We start from the raw sequence: 25,374 nt of genomic DNA on the forward strand, positions 1-25,374 counted from the left end.
TCAGTGATGACCTGGCAGGTGGCCACTAGCCAAAGAATGTGAGTGATAGTCCTCACCATCCTCGAAAATAAACTCCAATTCAAGTCATAGCCCTCCTCCCCCGGAGCACGCACCACTTTTAACAGACCACGTAAAATTGTTCAAAACAACCCCCACCCCAAACTAGACTGTACTGCTTGCCCACAAGGGACCAGACTAACAAAATGCCAACTATCCACTCAGAAATGAAACGTGCATTTTAACTTACACGCTGATTATTTTTCCAACATAAATTCTACTTAAAACAGACTTTTCAGTAATTTTAGTAATAATTATCAGGTATAAAAAATTCAGCCATACTTGAAGTAATAATATGATGGTTTCCAACTTTAAAAAAAAATTGTTTCTGAAACTTATCTATGAGCACATTTAGGGAGAAACGTGTGATCTGTCTTCATGCACGAGACTCTACTATATCAGACTTATGCTTAAATGATGGACAAAGTCGTTTTAGAACTGCTGGTACGTTGGGGCTGCAGCCTGATTTTTTTTTTTAAAGCAGTTTACTAAGAAATCATTTATTCTTGTGATTCTTTGGAAAACAATAATGGTTACATAATACTGGTTTGATGAGTAATCCCATTTGCTTCTTTTGGAACCTAATACACAGACTTGACTTTTCAAAATAATCATAAATATGCTATTAAAAAAGTATCTTATTTTGCTATTCTTCTATAAAGTAAAGGGATTGGGTTTTTTTTTCACTTGCAAATATATACTATATTGAAAGCTGTTCTCAGAGTATTTTTGTTTTGCCTCAAAGATATGTTAGAGATGAAAATGAATATATGTATGTTTATGTATGAAGCACTGTGCTGTTGACATACTATAAACTGACTATACTTCAATTATATATATACACACACACACACACACACACACACAAAAACAAACAAAAAAAAATGAGATTATATCTAACCTACCAGAACTGAAAAAGTAAGATACACTCCTCTTACAGTAATAGACTCTACAATTTACTTTTCTCTGTCTCTTTCAGCTTAGTGCATTTCTAGGCTATTACTGCGTACCTTCACATCTCCAGTAACCGTTTTGTAGAGACCTGCTCCATACTCACTAGGGTTAGGGTCAGCCTTGTTATTAGCCAGTGTACCCACTGGCTCACACTGTGCTGCAGTTATCAGTTCTGCCTCCTTCCTTGCAGATGTCACCACGCCCCTGCAGGTCTTTTCAGACCCTTTGGCATGACTCTTCCATATGGCAAGAGCGGGGACAAAGAGCAGCTCAGAGTTCACTACCTGGATACGCAGGTCACTCTTTGGAATCTTAGTACTATACACCCTGCCACATGTCTCAACACCACCAAGCAGGAGAGTACATATTTTGAAAAGAGTTTCATAAATGCCAATGAGCAATTAGTTTCCTGAAAGATGCTTTCAGGGCAGAATCTTAAACTATTTAAAAAATGAATCAGATATTGATATATGCTTTATAATCACATGTTCTCATGTGGTTTCATTTTAAGCAGGAAGGTTATTTCTTTCTAAAAATACTGACTCCACCTGCACCCCAATGTTCATAGCAGCACTATTTACAATAGCCAAGACATGGAAACAGCCTAAATGTCCATCAACAGATGACTGGATAAAGACGATGTGGTATATTTACACAACAGAATACTATTCAGCCATAAAAAACGACAACATAACGCCATTTGCAGCAACATGGATGTCCCTGGAGAATGTTATTCTAAATGAAGTAAGCCAGAAAGAGAAAGAAAAATACCACATGAGATCACTCATATGTGGAATCTAAAAAAAAAAAAAAAAAAAAAAAAAAAAAAAAAAAAAAAGAACATAAACACAAAACAAACAGAATCATAGACACAGAATACAAACTTGTGGTTGCCAAGGGTGGGGGTGGGAAGGGATAGACTGGGAGCTCTAAATTTGTAGATACTGACAGGCTATATATGCAGAATAGATAAACAAGATTATACTGTACAGCACAGGGAAACATATACAAGATCTTGTGGTTGCTCACAGCGAAAAAAATGTGACAGTGAATATCTGTATGTTCATGTATAACTGAAAAATTGTGCTCTACACTGGAAATTGACATAACATTGTAAAATGACTAAAACTCAATAAAAAAAGTTAAAAAAACAAAAACACTGACTCAAAACTAATAAAGGTTCTTACAGCCTTTTCCATATGTATATTTATAACATGGTCCGTATGTTATATTTAAAACAATGTGTATAAAAATTATCAGGATTTTATAGGACCAGAAGGCATATTTCTTGGTCCTAGGGCATTTCAGTCCAAATCTGTCCCTCATAGCCTTCCATGGAGAAGGAAGATGTGGCTTTGTATTGGCATACATGTCTCCATTCCCTGAAGTCCATTCTGTCATAATGAGATGAGTCAACTTAGAAATAAGTACTTAATTTTGGACCATAATTCATGAGATGTATCAAAATATTGATATGTCATTTTTAATGTAATTCCAGACATCAGTCTTCAATGTGGCTCCGGGTGATAACTTAAAATTAGATCACAATGATATCTAAATGTCACATAATTGGTCCTGAAATCTTTGACTTGTGTTGGACACCTTACTTCCAGCATTCTTTCTCACTATACTGAGCAGAGTAATCAAGGGACGTTACAAGTGAGAGACAGGGACAACTCTCCCTGTGTACTGAGTACTTGCTGTATGTCGGCACAGCTCTGCGTGCTTCACCTGAATCACCCAATGAAATCCTCTCAACCCCATGAAGCAGGCAGCACTGTCCCCTATTCGTATAGATGAGGAAGCTGTGTCTCAGCGAGGCTGGGTGATCTGCCCAAAGCCACACCGCTGGTCCGTGTCTGAGCCAGGACTCAGTCCAGGGCTGTGGAAACAAAGTCCTTACTCTGTTACAGCCTTTTAACTAAGAGAACCCCCTCTGGATACGGGAACAAGAAAATGAGAAGGTATGGGAACAAAACACAGATTTTATGTCCAGTTAAGATCATGTAATAACACCGTAAGTAAGGTCGTGCGGTTTCCAGGGGAGATTTGTAATCAACAAGAAATTTACTACCGGGTTCACATTCCAAGAAAAAGAGAACACCAGGGAGATGGCGGCCAAGATGGCGGGGTGGAGAGATCCTGAACCCACCTCCTCTCACAAGCGCACCAAAATCACAATGATCTGCAGAACTACCACCGACAAAAAAATACTGGAACCCACCAGGCAGGATCTTCTACAGGTAGGGACATAAAGGAGGAAACACATCGAGATCAGGAGGGGTGGACTTGTGATAACAATCAAGTCCCATACCCCTCGGCGGGGCAGCCCACAAATGGGAGAAAAACTATACTGCAGGGTGTCGCCCACAGGAGTGAGAGTTCTAAGCCCCGCGCCTGGCGCCCCAGCCCAGGGGTCTAGCACCAGAAATACGAGATCCCAGGGCAGTTGCCTTTGAAAGCCAGAGGCGCTAAATTGCAGAGGCCCCAAGGACTGGAGGGAAAAAGAGGCTTCATTCTTAAACGGCGCACACAAACTCTCACTCGCACTGGGACACCGGGAAAAAGAAGTAATTTAACAGGAGCGTGGTCGGGCCTACCTGCTGGTCTTGGACAGTCTCCTGGAGAGGTTGGGGACCCAGGCACTGGTGGTGGACGTATTGGGGGACATTCAGCTGCGAGAACACTGCTGCTGTGGCTGCTGACATCCTGGACAATTAGCTCCCAGACCTGGCCCCACCCAACAGCCTGCAGAGGACAGGGCTGGGACACCTCAGGCAAAATAGCTAACCGGGCAGGGACACAGCCTCCCCCATCAGCAGACAAGCTGCCTAAAGACTCAAGAGCCCACAGCCTCCTCTGGGGTCACCCTGAGACATGACTTAGCCCACCGGCAGGCCAAACCAAGCCTCATCCACCAGGGCAAAGACACCAGAAGCCAGAAAAGTACAATCCAGCAGTGCAGGACCAGCTGGGCCCCAGCCCTCCCCACTAGCAGGCCAGCGCAACCTTAGGGATGCCCAGCTGCATCAGGAACCAACAGCCACCCCACGTCCTTGCCTGGCAACAATCTGAAATGAGCTCTGGGATGCCTGGGCCCCGCAGCTAGACTCCAGTAACCAGCTCTGCCTGCCAGCAGACCCAGCACTGAACCCAGAGTCTTCAGGATCCTGACTCCACCCATCAGTGAGCCAGCAATGGCCCTGGGGGCCCCTAGGATTTCACAACCTTGTGACCAGGCTCTGCTAACAGCAGCCAGCAGCATGCGCACAAGGCAGGGCCTGGCGACCAACCAGCCCAGGGGCCTGCCAGATGGCCCACATAGATGGCTCCCCACAACAGAAGGACCCATGTGGCCTCTCAGGGTGGACCCCTAAAGCATGTGTAGCTTGGGCGACGAGAGGGCAGAGCACTGCTGGGACGCAAAGGACGTCTCTGACAGAGGGCCATTTCTCCAAGGTCGAGAAACCCAAGTAACCTACCACATCCATAAAAACACAAACAGCAACTTAGACAAAACAAGGCAGCAAAGGAATACACTTCAGATGAAAGAACGAGACAGAAGCCCCAGAAGAAGAACTCAGCAAAGAGGACACAGGCAGTCTACCCAAGAAAGTGTGCAGCGTAATGATGGTAAACATGATCGAAGAACTCAGGAGGAAACTGGATACACACGGGGGGAAGTTAGAAGTTTTTAACAGAGTTAGAAACTACAAAGAACCGCCAAACCGAGATGAAGAACACAGCAACTGAAATGAAAAATACACTGGAAGGAGTCCGCAGCAGACTAAGTGATTCAGAAAAGCGGGTCAGTGAGCTGGAAGACAGAGCAGTGGAGATCACTGCCAGGAATCACAGGAAGCTTCAGGAGTCAAATCCAAGCCCGAATGACCAGCACCAAAACCTGTCCAATCTATGCCCTCTTTACTATTTATCTTATTCAGAAGAGGAGAATAGGAGAGTGAGAACTTTTAATATGACAATTTAAATTGCATCCTTTTGATAGAGGGTGGGGAGGAGGGAGAATTCAAGCTCGCATCCAAAAGACCAATTTGATTACTTGCACAAGGTCAGACAGAGGTCGCAGCAAAGACAGAACTTTGCTCTTCTATCCAGTTCAGTATATATTAGACTAAGCTGTCCTTTGGCTTTAGCAGAAATTAAAGATCAGACACCAAGAAAATGTAATATACACCCACAGTCAATACTGAATTCGTCTTTCCCAAGCCTAGGCAGCGTATCAAAGTAATTAGGCCACTTACAAATATTTCTGATGCTAGAAATTAGCTCTCTGGAGCTAAAACCCCGTACACATTAGTGAGTGCCTTACACGGTAATAGCCTATGGTCTTCAGGCAGGAGAAACAAACAAAACATAAAAAAAAAAACCCAAGTTAAATGGCAGGAGGCATGCAAATTTCTCTCTGTGCTGCAGGGGAGCATCTCAGTTTAAATCAGAACAGAGAGAGAGGTGCTGGGATCTTCAACAGGCAAGACATGTTGAATTTTGGTCTATTAAGGGTTATAAGTTTATCTAGATTTACAAATGAGGAAGTAAGATTTTATTTAAGAAAAACACAGCTCAGATTGTTTCAAGGCACTGTTCTAAGCACTTGGTGACTATTAAATGATCCATGCCTTGTGACAATGTTATGAGGTAGGTAACACTCCCTACGTTTTACAGATGAGGAAACACAGACACAGAAAGGTTTCAAGTGACCTGCTTGAGGTCACACAACTGTTAGCAGCTGAGGTGGGATTCAAACCTGCAGGGTGTGGCTCTTGAGTCTGTCCTCCTGACCACCAGGTTATGGTGCGTTACTCTCTGTTTTGTTTTGTTTTTTAAGCCCCGTAAAACAACCACTGTGTCTTCAAGATCTGACCTTTCCATTTCTCTCACACCCACACTAAATGGGATCTTTGTGTACACTGTGACCTCCAAGCACCTGACTTTGCCAAATTTCCTGGTTCATATCAACACTCTGTTAAACCCAATCTCCGATTCTGTTACTCTGTTGTCCTGTCGGCACTGCTGAATTGCTGGTCCCACTCCAAGTTTGCTCCTTCTCTTTCTTGGCTTCCAGGCCACTGAGCAATGTAGAGAGGCTGCTGGCTGGTCCCACTGTCTTTGACCTGGGCCCTCAGAATCTTGGTCACAAGGCACCACAAGAGCTAATCTTCTCCACTGTCCTCAAATTCAAAGTTCCCCCCCTCCAACCTTGAGGATCGTCCACTAGCCTCTTGGGGGTCAAACTAACACACCCTGCACCAACCCTCTCTACAGGGCAGTCTCCCCATATCTCACTCACTCAGCAACTTCCAGACTCTCTGCCCAACTCCTCCATTTCTGCTACCAACAGGAAATTCATCCTCAGCCAGACCTCATCCTCCAGACCGTGGCTTCATCTTTGAGCTTGCTCTTTTCCCCTTTACCTCATGATGAGTAATGGTCATTTATTTATCTTAATCCTCTTTCTCAATTGCTAGTTTCCTCTTTGAATTCACTGCAGTGCCTTGTACACAGCATATGTGCAATATAATAGATTCAGTTTAATGCGAGCATCCAGCTTTACTGAGATAGTTTGCTATATAATGTCCCAGGTTAACTGGTTCCACCTTCTAAATGGAGACCATCCTCATAAGCTCACCAGCGCTCCCTCCCCACCACCCTCTCAAGCCCAGTGGCTCTCACGACACTGGTCTCTCTTCTCCTTTTTCCTCTCAGACACATCACCGTGTTCCCCTTCTGATTATGCTTGTATTCGCCAGGGCTCAGTCCTCGGCTCTCTTCCTGCTCCTACGCATTCTATTTTGGCAATATTAATCACACCCTTTGGTACATCGTCTTACACCCCCTACCCTCTTTCCTGAGCTCCAGATCCATATTTCACCTGCCTAATATCTCCAAATGGATGTCTTGCAAATGCCAAACTGAGCAATGCAAAGGTCACCTGATCAGCAACTCTAACTTCCTCCCCTCATTCCAAACACAACTGCTCTTCTTCCTGTCTGCCATCTCCATGTCAGGAAACCGAGGCTGACAGGGTTCTATTAAAGTGCCTGCCGTGTCTGGGGTCGCCTAGCTGGGAAGCGATGGCACTGAGATCTGAACTCATCTCTTTTAATATTGAAAGCCTTGATCCTTAACCAATAGCCCATAATGTCTCTAGAATATTCCATTTTTGTTTTAGATATCTTTACCTGGATATCTCAGAAGTCCTTTAAATTCATATGTCTAAATCCAATTAATTTTTTTCTCCCTCCAAATATACTGTCCTGTTCTCTTACAGTTTGGTAAATGGAACACCAGCTGCTACCTGAGCCAAGCTAGGAGCTGAACATGACTCACTCCTGACATCTGACACAGTCCTCAGAAACCTCTCTCCCTTGTCCCAGGACCTCATCCTCTCACACCGGGACCACTGCAGTTGCTCACTAACCATGGACCCTGCTGCGTCTGCTTTTCCTTTTATCTGACTCATTTTTCTAAAACCCACGGATGTATAATCATGTCACTTCCATGCTTTAATTAAGTGCCTCTGAGGCCAAGGCAGTGTTAAGCTTATGGAAAGTTTGAAATAACATGGGAAAATACCTACGTTTAATCCTACAAAACAGGATGCAGACTGACCATACATTATGCTACTGAAAATGTTTTTAAAAAAAAAAATCAGCTGAGAAAAACAAGCTGGAATGTTCAATATCAAAGCAGTTCTCTCTGGGGGCGGAGCCAGGAGCAATTTTGTATTCTTTAGGTTTTGTTGCACTTTCTTGATTTTCTATGAGGATTATTCATTTTTTATTAAGACTTAAAAAAAATCTTTTGAAAAAGTTTCCATTGCTTTCAAGGGAAAAAAACACAATCTAGGCACACAAACCCACTGAACTTTGTCGTTTGCTTCCATTTTCTTTTTTTTTTTCCATTTTCTTTTTAAGCCCCTTCTACCCCCACACTCATTTCTCTAGCCCTTCCAGCCTCTATTATGAGGCCAGAAAACCCCTAAACATGGCAGCCACCTTCCTGTTTCTGCTGCTCACAGTTGCCCTCAGCCCAGACGCGTTCCTCTTCCCCACCTCCCTTTTCCCGTCTATTCTGGACCACCAGCACTGCCCACTCTTCCTTCAAGCCCAATTCCGCTGCTCTTCAGCAGCCTGCCCCTCACCAGCCCTCCTCCAGGACAGCTGTTTCCTCATCTGTGTTTCCCAAGGACGGACTGTGCCACAACAGCGTGATTTACTGACGCCTCTTTCTCCTCTGGAGACTGAAACTATGGGGAAGGCTTGTCTTGTTCATTTCTGCTTCTAGAACCTAGGAGAGTGAGCCTGCACACTGAATTTTTTGAGTGAACGATGGTTAGTTTTCTCACATATAGTCTCTCTGGAGTTCACTTTTTCTCATTTCTCGTTCTTGTATCTTTCTAACATACTAAACAGAGTCACCACAACATAAAGAAGTTCTGGGTTCCCCATAAAGAAAAGCCATCCTCAATACTTTCATGAACTATCCAGGTGGTTAGTGTGGAAACTTTTCCATTACCCTACACATCATTTTAAAACACCTACAACCTCACTTGGAGCTTTCATTATGATATTAGCAACAATGAAAGACTGACTAGTGAAAACCGGATAAATTCTTTCCTTGTGTTGCCTTTCGCCTTCTTGGAATTAAAGCTGATTTGGCAAAAGAAGAAATAATGAAGGAGTAATTTACTATTTGCCCTCAAATCTAACAAGAACTCAACAGGTGTCCCCTTATTTTTCAAGAAGTGAACCAAAAGAGATTTAAAGCTTTATTTTTAAAAAAAACTTGTAGTCCATCATAAGAATTAGATAACCAAGGTAAGCATTATGTTTTAACTCCCAGGAAACTCTGATAACTCATATTACACCCTATACAATTAATCAACAATTTTAAGAATTACAATTAGTGAGGAGAAATTGAAGGGAAAAGAGGAACAGTGAGTTAACTTGGATTACAGCACTGGTTTTCTATTTGCAATTTACTTGCAGTTTACTTCTGAATGTGATCATCTGTCATTCTTTTGCCTAGGAGATGATTATGTTTCTTAATTTTTGAGTATATTCAAAAGTAGTAAACCCTCAAGACTTACATTAAAAATATAATAAGTAAAATGGCAATGAAAAAAGCCACAAATAAGCAGGAAACAAACACTTAAGTTTAAAAAATATATATAAAATATTTGTTTCTATAAATCTCTACACTGTGGACAACACCATCATCTATTCCCCCCACTTCTTTACATAATTGCTTTCATTTTTGATGAAATGAAAGGTTAACTGTTAGAAAAATCTGTTTCTTTTATATTCTTGATAAAACTGTTATTGTTAGAGTTTTAATACATTGCTACTTCAAGCTTATGTTGCCAGTAACAGATTTGTTACTTATATAAATGTTAGTCTTAAAAAGTGCACATCCATACACTTATATTTAGCTTGCTGTATGAAATGAAGAAGGAAATACTTTGAATCAATCTCAGAAAAGATCTACCAGTGCAACTCATTAAATATAATATTAAATAGATATTAAAAAGGCTCATAAAAACTGCACAGAGGTTTTAATTTCCATGGCATAATCAGTGTGTGCAGCAGTCCACGTCAGTGCATCTCTGCTAAAGCTTAACCACTGACACCTACAAATCTGAGAAAAGACAACTATTTTTAGTGAAATTCATTCTAATCCATTTTGGCCCATTTACATGAGTCTCCTAATAAAGTTTAAGCTACTTATGATAACCCAAATTTGTCATGCCAAACAGTAACTGTTATCCCCTGATGCTCCGGAGTACCCAAGCCTGAGCGGACACATGCATGCACACTATGATAGTCCCTGGTCCCTAACTTTCCTGTAATTTACGGGCTTTAGTATGTTTCCTTATAATAACATCTTCCTTTCAGTAGATTTCAATCTTGTAATCTGCTGTAATACCTGATTAGCCTTAACCTAAAGATACTGTTAACACTCTGCGGTTGAGACCAAAAGGCATCATAAGGTGCTAAAATTTTTCTTCGATTCTGAGGTTCTTAAAGAACATCTGCTTGCTTTGAGGTGTCTGGCTATATTCTAGATCACTGGTGGTGCAAAACGTTTAAACACTGGCAAAGTGCTGCTTTGCTAAGGCACAGCAGAGTCAATAATTGCAGTGAGGTAGGTCTTCTTTATCTCTTACATGGCAAAAATAACAATATTCTGCATTCACCACTGAAAGAGATCCTTGATCAAAATACGTCAGGTAATCAGTGAAACAACTACACAAACAGATTATTTCCAAGCCAGTACTCAATCATTAATAATGACTGTTCAGGATATACTTTAATATGTGTCTACTTCCTACAACCATCTTTGCAATTCTGTTCTACGCCTACTTTCCAGCCCCCAGCTCTGGTAGGCAATTTAGGAAATGCCCATTAGATTTAATTCTGGTTTAAACGGAACTTACTATGACTATTCTGATGTAAATCTCTATAGTGAGTTATATAAAGATTGAAGTAACTTTTTTCAGCTGTCTACATAGTGAAACTCAAAATATTCCAGGAAGTCTTAGAAGTTCAGCACATTAGACAGTGTGAGAAACACCTGGTGATCTGAAGGGCTATGCTAACAAAGGAATATACCTACATATAACAGCATAGAATTACTATGTTATTATCACTAAAAAGGGCCTCAAGATCAGACTCCATTTATATTTTTTAAATAATTTTAGCATCCTTTAATTAAGGAGTTTAAATGATTTGTTCAACATCACACTGCTGGTTAGTGGACAAACCAGAAGTAGCATCAAGATTTCCTGGTTCCAATAGTTTGGTCTGCTGTACATTACTAACTTCTTGATTTTTCTAAGTTTACGTTTTGTTTTTTATTGCAGTAAAACAGACAACATAAAATTTACCATCTTAACACTGTTCACATTTATCTTTGCATTTGGGAACAAGGAAAGGCAACGTAACAGCATCACAGCAGCAAAGGCGAACACTTTGTCACCCGGTAGAAATTAAACGCTAATACTCCTTCTCAGATGAGAGACACGTGGGTTTTGGATCAGTAGCTCTGCAGAGGAAATTTCCTTCTTCTTCCCACATACAGCACGTGCCAACCACTGCTTAAACGCCCATTTAGGAGAAAGACAGCTGTACCATTCTGCGTTTCACTAGCTTAACAGGAAAGCCCTTTCAAGTCTCTGCCAAACCACGTAAGACCCATTTATGAAATGTGTACATAATAATACACAACAGGGGTAAAAAGAGGAGGCACCCAGCAACCACAGGCATCAGCACCAATGAAAGTATTTCCCTTAATAAGAATAGCTCTTACTGTTTCATAAATACTTGCTGGGGGCATCATCCCAACTGTAAAAGGACAGATGTGAGTCTTGAGGTCCTTGGTTCTTAACTTCTCTTCTGTTCACCATGATTCAAGCTCAGAGACGCTAACATCCACTACTAGATCAAGCTGCAAAGAGAGTCACTCTGCAAAAGTCCTGTTTCCTTACTGTTTCAGATAATGTTACCAAGTATGACTCAATTTCCCCCACCCACTTCCTCATTTAAACTTTCTCTGCTTGAGAGTCGGCATTTAAAATTAATTCACTAACTAGAAGAAAAAAGACCACTGGCTCCTTGGCTATTTGCGATTGTTTTTCAGGATCACTATAAACGGAACCAGAGGACGGATTTCACTTTGAAGTTCTGTCCACGCCAGTCGATCATTTTTCACTCTTAACATTCTAGCTTTAGCCTTTTTTTCATTCCTGCCTGTGTTAATGCCAATTAAGACACAGCACCATAAAAAATCCTCACTGTGTTTAGGACTTGGATTTGTCACTTACACATTTTCCTGTAATGGACCAATTTTCAATTCTCAACTCTCTTACACAGACTGCTATTTATAATCGAAAAGAGACTAAATAACAGGCAAATTTTTCTTATCTTCAGAAATGTAACCAGCTTTCCATTCCAGGGAACTCTGACAATGCTTATACCGCACCTTTGAACCAAGAACGTGTCCCGTGTGTGATCTGACTTACTCGTTACAGGGTGCTATGAAATAGAGTTTTCAAACCACAGTGGCAGAGGCAGTGCTCACTCCTTTACCTTCATCTCGTGGTGCTGCTCCAGCTGGTCCAGCTCCAGGGGACTCTCTCCGTTTTCCCTCTCCTGCACCTTGGTCTCTGCGTCTGCCCTTCCTTCTCCCAGGGGGAGCGCTGGGCCGACGCCCGGGGTCCTGTCATCAGCATTTCCATCGCAGTGATTTGCTGTGGGTGATGCAGGTCCCGTGGTTGTTTCTTCTCTTTCTCCATTCACTAAGCTGGTATCGGGCGAGGGTTCTGAAGTTTGAATAGGAGTCTCTGCGCTGAGAGTGGCTGCTTTATCCTCTTCACATTCCATCCGGTTCTGTGCTGCTACTACGCCGTTAGCCACACGAGTCTGTACACCCTGAGCTTGGTCTGGATTATGTCCCTGCTTCTGGGGTGAGCGCTGGGAGAGGAGCTTTTGCTGAGGTGTGGTTGTCAATCCGTGCCTTCCTGGGGTTCTAGGAACATTGAGGTTCACAGCAGAATCTTTTTTCAAATCACTGTAATTTGATAATGGGCTAAAAGATAAAATACAAAGGAAGTATGAAAATGTTGGCATGGACAAGTTCTAGAATAAAAACAAATTTATGCCAGCTGTTTAGGGATATTTAGTGAAGACTTTTTTTTCCCTCTGTTGGCTTTAGAAACATGGATGAGAATATTCCAGAGTAGTTCTTAGTCTTCTGGGATGCTCTTCACACTCAAATAAACATTTATATATAGATGCTAAGCCTGAGCTTTACCTACAGGTTTGGGAATATTTCCTTGGGCTGCTTATCAATATGGCTAATTAGTAAAGACTTAGATGTGAAAAATATATTTAATAAAGCCATCTTTTCTCAAGATTTTTACTTTCTTAAAAATTTTAAAAACAAGTATAGTCAGCCCTCAATTTATGAACAGGTTAGAAACCAAAGGTTATTTTTGTTTGGAAAGCAGAACACATTTCTCAAAAGCTTTGTTAGATGTGTGGCCACAGCCTCCTAACTGCTCTCCCTGCTTCCACGCTGATCCTCTCCAATCTGGTTTTTTTTTAAGTTGGGCACAGAGGTCAAACTCTGAGGGCTTCCCCAAACACTCAATCTAGCATCCTGATCATAGTCTACAAGATTCTATCCCATTTTTCTTTCAAATCCTTATTATTACCTGACATTATATATACTCCTAATAGTACAAAGGAATTTAACTGCCAAAATGGAACAATGCTCCTAAGGAAGTATTTATATAGCACTTGAATGTAGGGTTCCAGGGAGGAGACACAGAACTCTGGGCTGCAGTCTTGAAGAGATTCTTATGACCCGACGAGGGGAAAAATTAAAACAGACTAATACTCTCTGATGGTACAGAACGTGCTGGTCTTCTCCGCTTTATCCCCACCTCTTAGCACAGTGCTTGAAATGTGACAGTGCTCAATAAATACTCCGCAAACAATAAATAATGAATGGTGGTGATGACAATAATTCAACAATGGCAGCTAACATTTATTAAGTGCCAGAAGCTACACTAAGCCCTTTACACTGATGATCTTGTTTCATACTCATAATAATTCCAAACTAAAGGACCCCACCTTATATAGAGAAATTGAGGCTTAGAAACTTACATAAAGTGGCCAATGTCACCCAGCTAACAATGCTAAAGCCAGTGTTCAAACCAAGAAGTCTGACTCTAAACCCCGTGGTCTTAACCCCACATTATAATTCACTGGAATGTGAAAGATGGAGTGAGGAGCAGGTGATCAGGCTGCATACGAAACGCGGGAAGAAAGTCCAGGGCTGACATCTTCCTCAGCACGGGCAGCGGTCACGGGGTGAGGGCTCCTGAGGGGTGCGGGGGTAGGCACAGCGGCAAGGTCCATGGGCAGGGCTGAGATGCGCCCTCACCCCCTTCACTGCACTCCTCCCAGACACTGCTGGTCTGGACTGCAGAATGCGCAGGGAATGATGACTGACAGTGAGAAAGTAATAAAGGACAGGGAAAGGCACCGTGAAGTTCACCACCACCGGAAGGGAAGGGAAGGTAGGGAAAATGTCATATAAAAGTTGGAGGTTGTCAGTATAAATAAATCTCACACTGTATCTGACTTCTGATATCTGACTTCTAGGAGAGTATATTTTAGGCCTGATTTCCCCAAAAGCCCTTGAAGATTTAAATGAAACTGTCCTCCTTTCCCTGGCCACATCCGCGTCCAACAATACAGTGGAAAGATGCTCAGCAGATTCTCTGAACCAAACGTTGGGCTTACTTTGGATCTGGGGAAAGGGCTGCCTTGGATGAGAAGCAGGGGTTTCCTGTAATAAGTGCCATCCAGAGGCAATGCGTAGGGGGGTGGGGGGGAGGTTAGTGAAAGCAGTGGCTGAATCAATACGGAGCAGATTCCTGTGGGTGACAAACCATGAGGAGAAACAGCTGGCCTTGCAGGGTCCTGGGGAAAAAAACAACGTTCAGTTTTGTGGGAAAATGTTATTTACTTCTCTCTAAAATCCTGAAGTCTGTCATAGGTCAAAGATACTAGTTTCTCTTACTCTCAAAAAAAAAAAAAAAGGAACAAGAAACCACAGCAAAAAATAAATACACAAAATTCACTTGCTCCAAATACATCCTCCAAATCACTCTTGATAAAACAGAGTTACTTAGATTATTGCAAAGAGTAAACTGTGACACATGGTTAGGTTCTAACAGTGCCGTACGGTAATGGTCTTCTGTAACTCCACTGCAACAGACATTGGTTCTTTCTGTAACTCAGAGCCTGCCAAATCTCCCTCTGCTCCACAAAGTGCTCGATCAGGCTGTACCAACTGGGGCAAAACCCTACAGCTACACTGTGGGCACACAGACATCACAACAGGAAATACACATTTCCCATTAATGTCCTACAGACCCAACGCAACACTAACCCATTCAAACACTCTTCAGGGCCTGCTCCTACAGGAAATACCACATTAAAAACTTATAATTATTTTTCAAGTTGGCAGTGGATTCTGCCGCAAGTAACATCCGTTTACCAGGCTGGCCCAAATGCTCACATTTACATCCTATCTGCACTTAGAACAAGTTTGCTTAAAATGTCACACATTTACAGCACACCCCTTCTTAGATCCAACCTTCAAACTCTGCATCAGAAAATGACTTGCAATCTGTTAACTCTAAAGAGTAAAAGAAAACTGATATTAACAGGTAGGAAAACTGTACATTTTGTGTATGGAGAGGAGGTTACCAAAATGGTGAGGATCAGAGGACTCGGTCTTTGGAATACTGACCCATTCAGGGCTTCCCAAAGCCACCCCCACATCTTGGGACCCAGGCTTGGGTGTGCACTACGCATAGGGGTCAGGGCTCAGCCCCTCCTTACATCATGCAGTCACTGGAGATGGCCCTGGGAATCTGCAAACATGTGCCACTGAATCAACTCGCCATGAGAAATAAAAAAAAATTTAAGTGGAAATAAATCATTCTAGTAAAGATGACTATCATTTAAGGTAGCAAAGGTATTAAAAATCCTACTTCAGAGGAAATGCTGAAGTTGACAGATGTATGACTCAGGTTCCCATAATGGACTAAAGAATGAAAAATGAAGTCAGGCTTCTGAACTACTTTTCACCAGAACTTGTTCCTAAATATAGTCTCATAAAGGAGGGACACTGCAGTGGTGTAGCTGGTCACAATTTCCAGAAGATTTTAAAGTACTTCCAAGCTATGATCCAGTACATAAACAACTCCTTATTCTGCAAATAAATAATGAAATCACCCATTGGGAAACCATCCCCAAGTACCACGCTAGAATGAATGGAAACATTTGGCTTCAAGGATGAAAGTAAAGTTACGTATGTGGTTTAATTATACACAGACTTTTGGTGACACATGAAAATAAAATCCTTCTGATGAAAAAATTTAAAAATTCTATTTAAGTCAGTGACGAGAATTCTAAGGAGAAACAATTGAGGGTCATGTACAGAAGAGCAACTTCGGTAAGTTTGGTTTTTATCTTTAAGTGAGAAACATACGTTTCTCCTACCTTTTGTGAAACATTAGGACTAAAGAATATAACATTGGATCTAATAAATACAGACTGAAATTTAGCATGAATTTTGCTGTTGCCTGTCCCTCTTCACAAAACCTAGGGTACGGGGAGAGGGGCAAACAGGGACTGAATGGACACAGAAGACACACGTTAAATAAAATGGGTCCTAAAGAAGACACAGGACAGGCCCACAGGAGTTATATTCAAGCACAAAGAGCAAGAAACAAAGAGGCAGGGACAAGCTCTTGCCTTTCCAACCCAGGTACCTATTGATCACCAGAGTGACTCCAAGGGGTGACAACATGCAGACAAAGTGACATGCACAGAGGAAGCCAGACAGAGCACATCCAGGGATCTGCACAGCACACGTGTGATGAGAGGGCTGGGCCACAGTAACGGGAGAAGGTAATATGTAATAAATGACAATTCATATTATGGCAAAATTAGCATTTAAGAAAGTCACTCTTTCTAAAGGTCTACCAAATTAATGAAGTAAAACACTATATATTTTTAAATTTTCATATCTATAACTATCGTATTTTTCAAAAACCAGTTTTCTTCTTCCCTCTGCCTTCTCCCAGTGTAAGTTAGCTCTTACCTGCCTCCTTCAAAGCGACTGATGAGATCTGATACCTTACTGGGTTTTTCTTTTGAGACACAAGAAGCAGAGGCAGGTTTAACTTCCTCCATCCTTGGTTTTGCACTAGATAAAGCTTTATGCCTGGGGGTTTGGTGTATGTTGGACGAAGGTGAATTCTGCAGATGAAATGGCTTTGGAGGCACTGCAGAAAAAGAATTAATAGAATTCAGCATTTCACTGATATTTGTTCCTTAAAAAAAAAACATTCTGGTGCCCTGGATGTAAAAGTCATTTTCGCGTCATCAAACTTTTGTAAAGGGGTCTGTCAAATTTGTACTGAACTTTAACCAAGGGACTTTTATCTATCTCGGACATTTTCTCTGTGTCCTGTGGAAATTCCATCTCCAAGATTCACGTGGTACTTTCAATTCTAAGTGATTTAAAACATGGCTTCACTAAACATCTATGGATCCATATTGCATGGCTGCAGCATGCCAGACTCTATTAGCGATAACACAGTAGTTACCTACCTAAACAGAAAAAAGCAAGTGATAAATTTGAAACTAATTCCTTGAGAGGCACTGCTTGCTACAAAAGACTTTCTAATAACAGAGAGGTAACAGACATACCAGAATTCAGAGCTAGTAGGTTAGACATAAAAGCCAACAAAACAACAAACAACAGTAGTATAACGTTGTATTACTAGCGCATCCTCCCATTTAACAGAAGCACCTCATCTCTTTTGATCACAGATGAAACGTTTCCTTTGCAGTCCTCGGAGGTACGTATCGTTACTTGCCTCCTATGTCTGTGAAGGCTTAGATCTTAAGTGAGGGGCCTGGAGCAACAAGGCTGATCCCATGTTACGCCTGATACTGACACTCTGCCCCGCCCCCCGCCCAGTTATTACCTCTGTTCCTCATTGTAAATCTGCAAAAGGGGGTTACAGAAGTTCAGTAGCTGACTGGCATTAATATACCCCAAGTCATTTGCTGACTATTAAGCCCTCCACTCAATAGAATAGGAACAGATCATTTCCAAAATACTAAAAAATCTACAGATTTCCTCTAATGGATGAGACATTCCATAGATGAGAAAATATAAGTGCTTAACCAACACAGGAATCACTTCGATTTTGAAAACTAGTATCATTTTTCTCTTCAATTAACATTCTGGATAGAAGAAAAATACCTACACGTTATATATTCTATCACCAGTTGTAAACAAATCCAAAGAATCATCTCCTTTTTTTTTTTTTTTAAACTCTTCTCCTAACTTCTGGAAAAAGGATGACGAATCACGTCTTCTTATGCTCCATTTTCTCAGAGCCGGGTACCCTGGATTTCAGTAATCTCATCTCTTCTATAAGCTCAGCTCACTGACAGTTGCCGGATGCTCACTGGCCTAGATTTCACTATTTCTGTGCCAGTTATCAATTCTTACAGAGAGAGGGAAAAAAAAACTCACAAAGAGCTACAGGTGTAACAATGTACACTTTTCCTTTTCAACACAGACAAGAAGAAAATTCCAGTTAAAAAAAAATGACACGATTTTTTAAAAATGAAAATGATACTATGTTCCAAGATATACTTGGGGTTGGGGGAGGTTAATTTAGTATCCATGGGAAAGAAAGAGCCTTATACAAGTGTGATATTTGTTAATTTTAAGGAAAAATTTCCTGTGTAGGACAACCATATACCAAAACAGTAAACCAGGACAATATCCCACTAAAAAAAAGTTTTAACATTTGGAATAATTTCAATATTCCTAACTAGAATATTCAAAGAAGGAAGTTAACATGTTCTTTACAATTCTGTGTGTAAACGCTGTTATAAAAGAATTCCTCCAGCTAATCTAGAGTTTACTCAGTGAACGTTCCTTCATCATTGTTATTTTCTTTTACTATATCCTTATTTACTATTATTATTTCAGACACTGTTGATTGAAGGATGGAAATAAAATAGTATGTTACTAGCCAGTCAGTCTCTCAGAGATGACTCTCCTGACTTCCCATCTCAATTACACCTCTCTTAAACTGCTTCACAGCACTGTGCACTTTCTACAGTGCTTACAATAAATTATCATGATAAGTAGTAATAAGTAGTATTAAATAACAGACCAGCCATGAAAGTATTAAATACACTATAGACATAAAGGTTTCTCTGAAACAAGGCTAGAGTCCTGGGAGGGTAAGGAAAGTTTGTTTTGACCACAACCATATTCACGGTAACTTCCTGCACAGTGCTAGGCAAATTCGTAGAATACCTGAAGGAACTAATTAATTAACACATCAGCAAGGAGCTCATATTTTAACAGCGAGACAGTTTAAAGACGCTGATAAAGCTGAGCATCAAGTATACGGTTACTTTAGAAGCAGAGAGGAGGCTTCTGTTTTAGCAAGGGAGACAACCCAACGTGTACATTTACTGGTTTACTATACATTTGAATCAAAGAACACAAATATTACATGCATAAGACAAAAATCTCGAGGGTCAGGAATGGCCAAAGTGTCAAAACCACTGTCTTCGAGGAAGACAGCGCGTACTTTGCTAAAAAGATAACTGATGAGTGAAGATGATTCTTGTCTCCCTCATCATTTCTGATTTTCCTTTTACATCTGATTTCCAAATGCTTTCTGGACATCTTCTAGGTGTCCTATCCGCACCTCCAGGTCATTATACCTAAAACTCAACGTAGTACTTCTTCCCCTGCAGCCCAAAGGATGTAAACAGAAAAAATAGGGTTCAATCTCACCAGTAACTGGAGAAATGCAAATTAAGTCCACAATATGATACTACTTCAGCCCCATCAGATTAACGAAAATTTCAAAATCTAACAATACGAAGTGTCACTGAGGCTATGAAGTGATGCAAACTTACACATTTTGAGGAGTATAAAGTAATGCAACCATTAGGAAATACATATATATATATATATATATATCTCCAGAATATACATATCCTAGAGAAATTCTTAAATATCTACACAGGTTTTTTTTTAAATTTTTACTTTCTCATGGATCCAACAAATATGTATTGAATACCAATTATGTTCTACGCACTTAACCACGTTAATGAATAAAGGGAAAGATAAGAAACAAAAAAAGTAAGTAAACCATGTATCAGAAGGTATTAAATGCTGGGAGAAAAAAGGGGAGAGGGGCTAAAAAAACAAGATAGAAGGGATCTGGAGTGTAGGGAGTTGGGGGGAAGGGCAGACTGCAGTATTAAGTAAGGTGTTCAAAGGGGGCCTCTTTGAGAAGTGCAGATTTGAACAAGAATGAAAGCAGTGAAGGGAGTTACTGGGGAAGAGCTCTCAGTCAGGTCGAGTGAAAGCTGGAGGTCAGCGGAGGGCGATGTGAAGGGAGCCAAAGCGGCCGGTGGGCGGGCAGAGCAGGTACTGAGGTCAGAGGGAGGGATGATAATGCAGACCGGTGGAGTACTGTAAGGAATTTGACTTTTGAGTGAAGGGGGAAGTTCCCGTAGAGTTCTGAGCTGAGGACGACGTGACATGGCTTGAATCCCAACAGCACCACGCTGGCTGCAGTTGAGAAGGAGACAAGCAGGGTGGGAGCAGGGCAGAAACCGGGAGAAGAGTTAGGAGGTTACTGTGTATGTGACAGTGCTTAGAGGGAGGTAGTGAAAACTAGTGAGACTTCAGGTATACTTTAAAAAGAAGTTTCCCTGCTAGATTAAATGTGAGGTATGAAAGAGAGAGGGATGGAGACTGACTCAGGCATTTGGCCCGAATGGCTGGCAGGATAGAATTGGCAGTGACCGACACAACAGATAAAGCAGTTTCTGTAGAGAAGGTTGGTAGTCCAGTTGTGGACATGCTCAGCTGAAGACATCTAGTTGACTCTAAGTACAATGGGCTCTATTGCAGGAAATCTTACAGACGGTAACGAGAACAAAAAATTGATTATTCAGAAATTTCCAAGTATGCAAAATAATGATTGGGAATGAAAAAGGAACTAATTGCCACTGTCAAATGAAAGAAAAACACCCAACAGAAGAGTTGAGCGTTAAGTTTTATCCCGGGACTTTACTGAGATCTATAGCCAGGGAGACAGCCTCTCAGATGGCTCTGAAGAACTGTTCCAAAGAGGCAAGGGAGGAGCCAGGATAGAGAGAAATTTTTTTTTTAAACTGGAAAAAAACATGTAGTTAAGCATAAAAAGATTACTGTTAACCACAAAGAATAGACATTGCAAGTTAATGATTTTAGTGCTTTTCTTTGCAGGGAAGATTCAAGAATCTGGGGTCATTGAAATTCTTCCTTAGACAGCCATCTGAACTCTCCAGGGGATGGTGCATCCGAAGCACAGAGTGCTCTCTGGTTTTCTCCACTGAATTCCCCTCGGGGTACACAGTTGGTGGGCAACGGCAATAGCCATTGGCTTGACCCTTGTAGAACTGGGATCGCTAGCAAGCAACATTTTTTTTTTTTACATCAGTTGAAATTTGGGGATTACCAGTAGATTTCAATTGCTCTTATTTTACTTACTATGAAAAACAAGAGCCGGCTATATATTAACGCATTGTAAATTTGTAACACATTACACTTTAAGAATGAAACATTACACATAGAATTATTTACTTAAGGCAGATGTGATGAATTACTCAACTGAGTAAACTGAGTATATTTACTAAATTATTTGAACAATAATGTGGCTTTCAAAGCTCATGAAATTTTTTCTAAACATTAAGGTTTAATGATTGAGAAGTGAGTATGTGGGCTTTATCAGAACAGTTAACTATGGAGAATGTCATGGATCAAAGCTCCCAAGAGAAAAAGGACAATTACTTTTTATTTCTAGGAAGCTCTTCTGACTTCTGTCTATCCAGCATGGCAGGAAATTGGCCAATATTAAAAGTGGTCAGCAGGAAGAAAGACTTATATTGGAGTTGTTCAGTAATTTGTTTGCTTGACCGGTAGGATTGGTGTGAAGTGAATAAACCACTGTTTCCCAAGTCCTTTAGGGTATTTTCTGAGGCCAAACTAGCTCTAACTATATAAGGAATCCATTTCAAAAGCTGTACCTTAGGCTTAGATTCAGATGCAAGCTTATCTAATATAAAATTTAACTCTTTTATCCTTTTAAAAAATATAATTCTTCAAAAATATTTACCTGTTGGTAATTTTAAAAAGAGATACAATTGACATATAACACGGTATTAGTTTCAGGGGTACAACATGCTGACTTGATATTTGTATACATTGTGAAAATGATCACCATGGTAACTCTAGTTCACATCCGTCAACACACAGTTATACATTTTTTTTTCTTGTGATGAGAACTTTCAAGATCTCTCTTAGCAACTTTCTAATACACAACATAGTATTATTGGCTACAGTCACTATGCTGCACATTACATCCTTAGGATTTACTTACTTGTAATTAATAAACACAAAAACATAAACTTGATGTTGCCAGAGCACAGTCACCACTAATAAAGGTATTTATTATTCTCTCCTTTTAAAAATCACTGAAATAAATTGTAGCTATGATATTATTAGCACTCCACATGAGAAACTAATAAAACTTAATTACAAGCTATTTTTAGGATCCAGATCAGAGTTTCTCAAACTACTGACACTTCAGGTTGGGTATTTCTTTGTTGGGGGGCGGCTGGGGGGCTGGCCTGTGCCCCGGAGGACGCTGTGCTGCAGACCTAGCTTGTACCCGTCAGAAGCCAGCAGCTCGTCCCAGACGCAGCCAGCAAGGGGGCGTGGCAGGCCTGCAAAACGATCTCCAGTTGAGAACTACTGATCCAGAATAAGAGTTTTCAAGTTGAAGTCAAATTCCATAATGGATCCTGAAGTCCCAGCAGCCTCACCACGCGTGCCTTACGAGGGATTTACAAGGACATGGGAAGAGAGGTGTCAGTGTGATAGCCCCTCACTCTGCGCAGGGAGTCCCCCCACCCCCCACTCCTCAGCCTCGGTCACCCAAATGTCCTTAAGGGTTTGTAGGAATCAAAAGGCTTCTCTCCACTAGAGGGTGGGAAACACAATCAGTCATAAGTCGATAGGTAAGCAGTGCTCAATCCATTTGGCAGCTGATTTGTCAATACCAAGATGGAGCCTCATTTCAGGATGCTGGTCTCTAGATGGCATACATTCCAAGTCTTATTTTAGTTTTAAAAATAATTCATCTATCTATCTATCTATCTATCTATCTATCTATCTACCTACCTATCTATCTATCTTAATGGAGGTACAGAGGATTGAACCCAGGACCTGGTGCATGCTAAGCATGCACTCTGCTACTGAGCTATACCCTCCCTCCATTCTAAGTTTTAAACAAAGTAAAAAGGAAATGTGGTGATGGAGCAGGGGTTCATTCAACAGTACTACTGAAGGCCTGCTCTGCTGTGCGAGAGGCACGGGGATGCAGCAGTGTAAAAGACAGAAAGAAAAAAAAATGAAGGCTTAAATACATAGTAGACCAGACTGTAACCAATGAGAAAAAAACAAAGCAGGGATGAGGAAATAAAGAGATTTCAGGGGTGAGACGGGGGTTAAAATTTTAGCTAGTGGGGGCCAGGGAAGGGCCAAACAATGAGTGAGAGTATTTTGAAAACGAGGTAGAAAGTACTCTCCATGGTTTACTTAATACCTGGAAATATTCTCCGTAGTTATATAAAATTTTATATATTAATCCATATTCAGGATAGGAAGTAAACATATGTTTTTAAACAGCAATGCATAGACTTTGATATAACTACAAAAAATAAAAAAGCAAGGTCAGTGTCTTCTCCCTAAAGAATAGGATTGTTTTGGCACGTGGCAGCTCAGGAAGGGCATTGCTAAAATTTATCTCAATGAAGTACAAAAAAACAATAAAGTGATACAATGAATCTTTCCAAACAGCCTTTATAAATAATGAAATTCATGCTTTTGATCTGAGCAATTACATAAAATTCAATTGTATTTATGTCTTATATTTTTACCTTATTTGACATCAGCTTAGGTCTAACGAGCAAGATGGAATCTGTATTGTGCAAATAAAATCATGATCAGAAAAATTTCTATGTTCATATTTGCACCAATGTCATAGGGAGGAGTATGGTCAAAAATAAGGTTATAAACTCATGGATGGGCTACTCATTTGAATCTCCAGTTATCTGACCTTGCATGACAGCCGTATCCCGTACCACCACCAATATAGCTAGTAGTGAGGAAAAAAAGAAAAATATCCCATAAACTAGAAGATTCCATTTTTAACTCCCTTTTAAAGATCTCTTTCAGAAATCCTTGAAACATAAGAACAAGAAAGAAACTAAAATAAATCCGACATAATCCACATAGAAATGGACTTTTCCAAAGTATAGTGATTCTGAAAATGCCTAGTATTGTTTCTTAGCTGAATGTTCATTTGATATAAATGAAAATATATTAGGAACTACACAGTAAGCCATAGTATAGCTTAGTTTTGTGTTCCATTTCAAAAGGTCTTGCTCCCAATCATCAAAATTATAATTTTGCTATTTCTCAAAGTTAATACCTAGTTCACTAGAAATTTATCTGTAAAAGGAAATGGTCACTAAACGGAACGTTGAAAGGCTTCCACCAGTATAAAGTTTTCCCCTTGTTGGATGCTCAATTCCTCAGTGGAGGCACTGTTTACTTTTAATTTCTGTGGATGTCTTTACTAAGAAGCTTGAAGAGCCCCAGTTCCTTAATATTGTAAAATCACGTTCTTGCTAAGTATATTATGCACTATTTTGGAATGATATTTTCCACAGAACCTCTGACATCTAGCAAGTCATGGTAACTTTCTGACAATACTTCTAAACACACATTCATTGTTACATATTTGTTACACACACAGTAAGTTAGGCTCTGTACCGTGTCACGCATAACGCATGAAGAGATCACAGTTCCATTAAGGGGACACATAATTTCTGCAGCACGAAAAGAACTATAACAGAGAAACGTACAAGGTGTTTTAGGAGCAGAAACTCCGCCTGAGCAGGTTCACAGACTGACTTTTCTCCTGAAAACAATAAATGCACCCAATTCCTCTCGTTTATAGCTTGAAGCTCTTTCTCAGTGATTGTCATTCTTCTGCGTAGCCTTCATCGATGAACAAAGCACCCGACGTGATCAACCCCCCACCCCCCGCCGACGAGCGTACCTTGTGGCTTTGGACTTGCAGCTGCGTGTTTTGCTGGCGTTTTCCCATTTATTCCCTGAGCCTCTTCAGCAGATACATTCTGATCAACCAGCGTGGCTGTGCTGCTCTTCAAAGAAGGTGGAATTCTAGTGATCTTTGGACAGATACTGCAGCCTGGGAGAGTTCAAAAGGAAAGGGCAGGTAAACACGGAGGTAGAGCCTAACTATGTCTCGTGACTCAGTTCCTTCTGGCCCCACACAACAAAAACAGTCAGTTACCAGACTAAGCAGAGAGATACTCTTCCCACACGTGCTGGCCTTGACAAAGAGTTTTCCTGAGACAGATCTCATTCCATGTGCTTGAGAAACCTTATAATGTGTGCTGACAGAGACTGCTGTCACACACACACACACACTCTCCACCCCCACCCCCATCCCCTTTCCTGGCAGGGCCACAGAAAGGGCAGAATGCAGCTGCTACAATGCAGGCGAAGGAGAGGGCCGGGGGGGCCCCAGCACTAAGCTGTTAAAAGCTTCCCTTCCAGCAGCCAGTC

General features: G+C 41.0%; 1 protein-coding gene across 8 annotated transcripts in view; it reads right to left on the reverse strand.

Annotated features, from left to right (window-relative positions):
• Positions 1-25,374, reverse strand: part of FGD4 (FYVE, RhoGEF and PH domain containing 4) — a 184,224-nt gene that overhangs the window by 53,136 nt on the left and 105,714 nt on the right. For all 8 annotated transcript variants that reach the window (XM_072954501.1, XM_072954500.1, XM_015235748.3 and 5 more), the window contains 3 exons: positions 24,842-24,994; positions 16,717-16,900; positions 12,120-12,618 (listed from right to left, as the gene is read on the reverse strand). In XM_072954501.1, the coding sequence (XP_072810602.1) occupies positions 12,120-12,618; positions 16,717-16,900; positions 24,842-24,994 (836 nt within the window). The remainder of the gene's footprint in view (positions 1-12,119; positions 12,619-16,716; positions 16,901-24,841; positions 24,995-25,374) is intronic.

This window comes from Vicugna pacos, chromosome 34, assembly GCF_048564905.1.
Source record: "Vicugna pacos chromosome 34, VicPac4, whole genome shotgun sequence".
In the NCBI taxonomy this organism is placed as follows: domain Eukaryota; kingdom Metazoa; phylum Chordata; class Mammalia; order Artiodactyla; family Camelidae; genus Vicugna; species Vicugna pacos.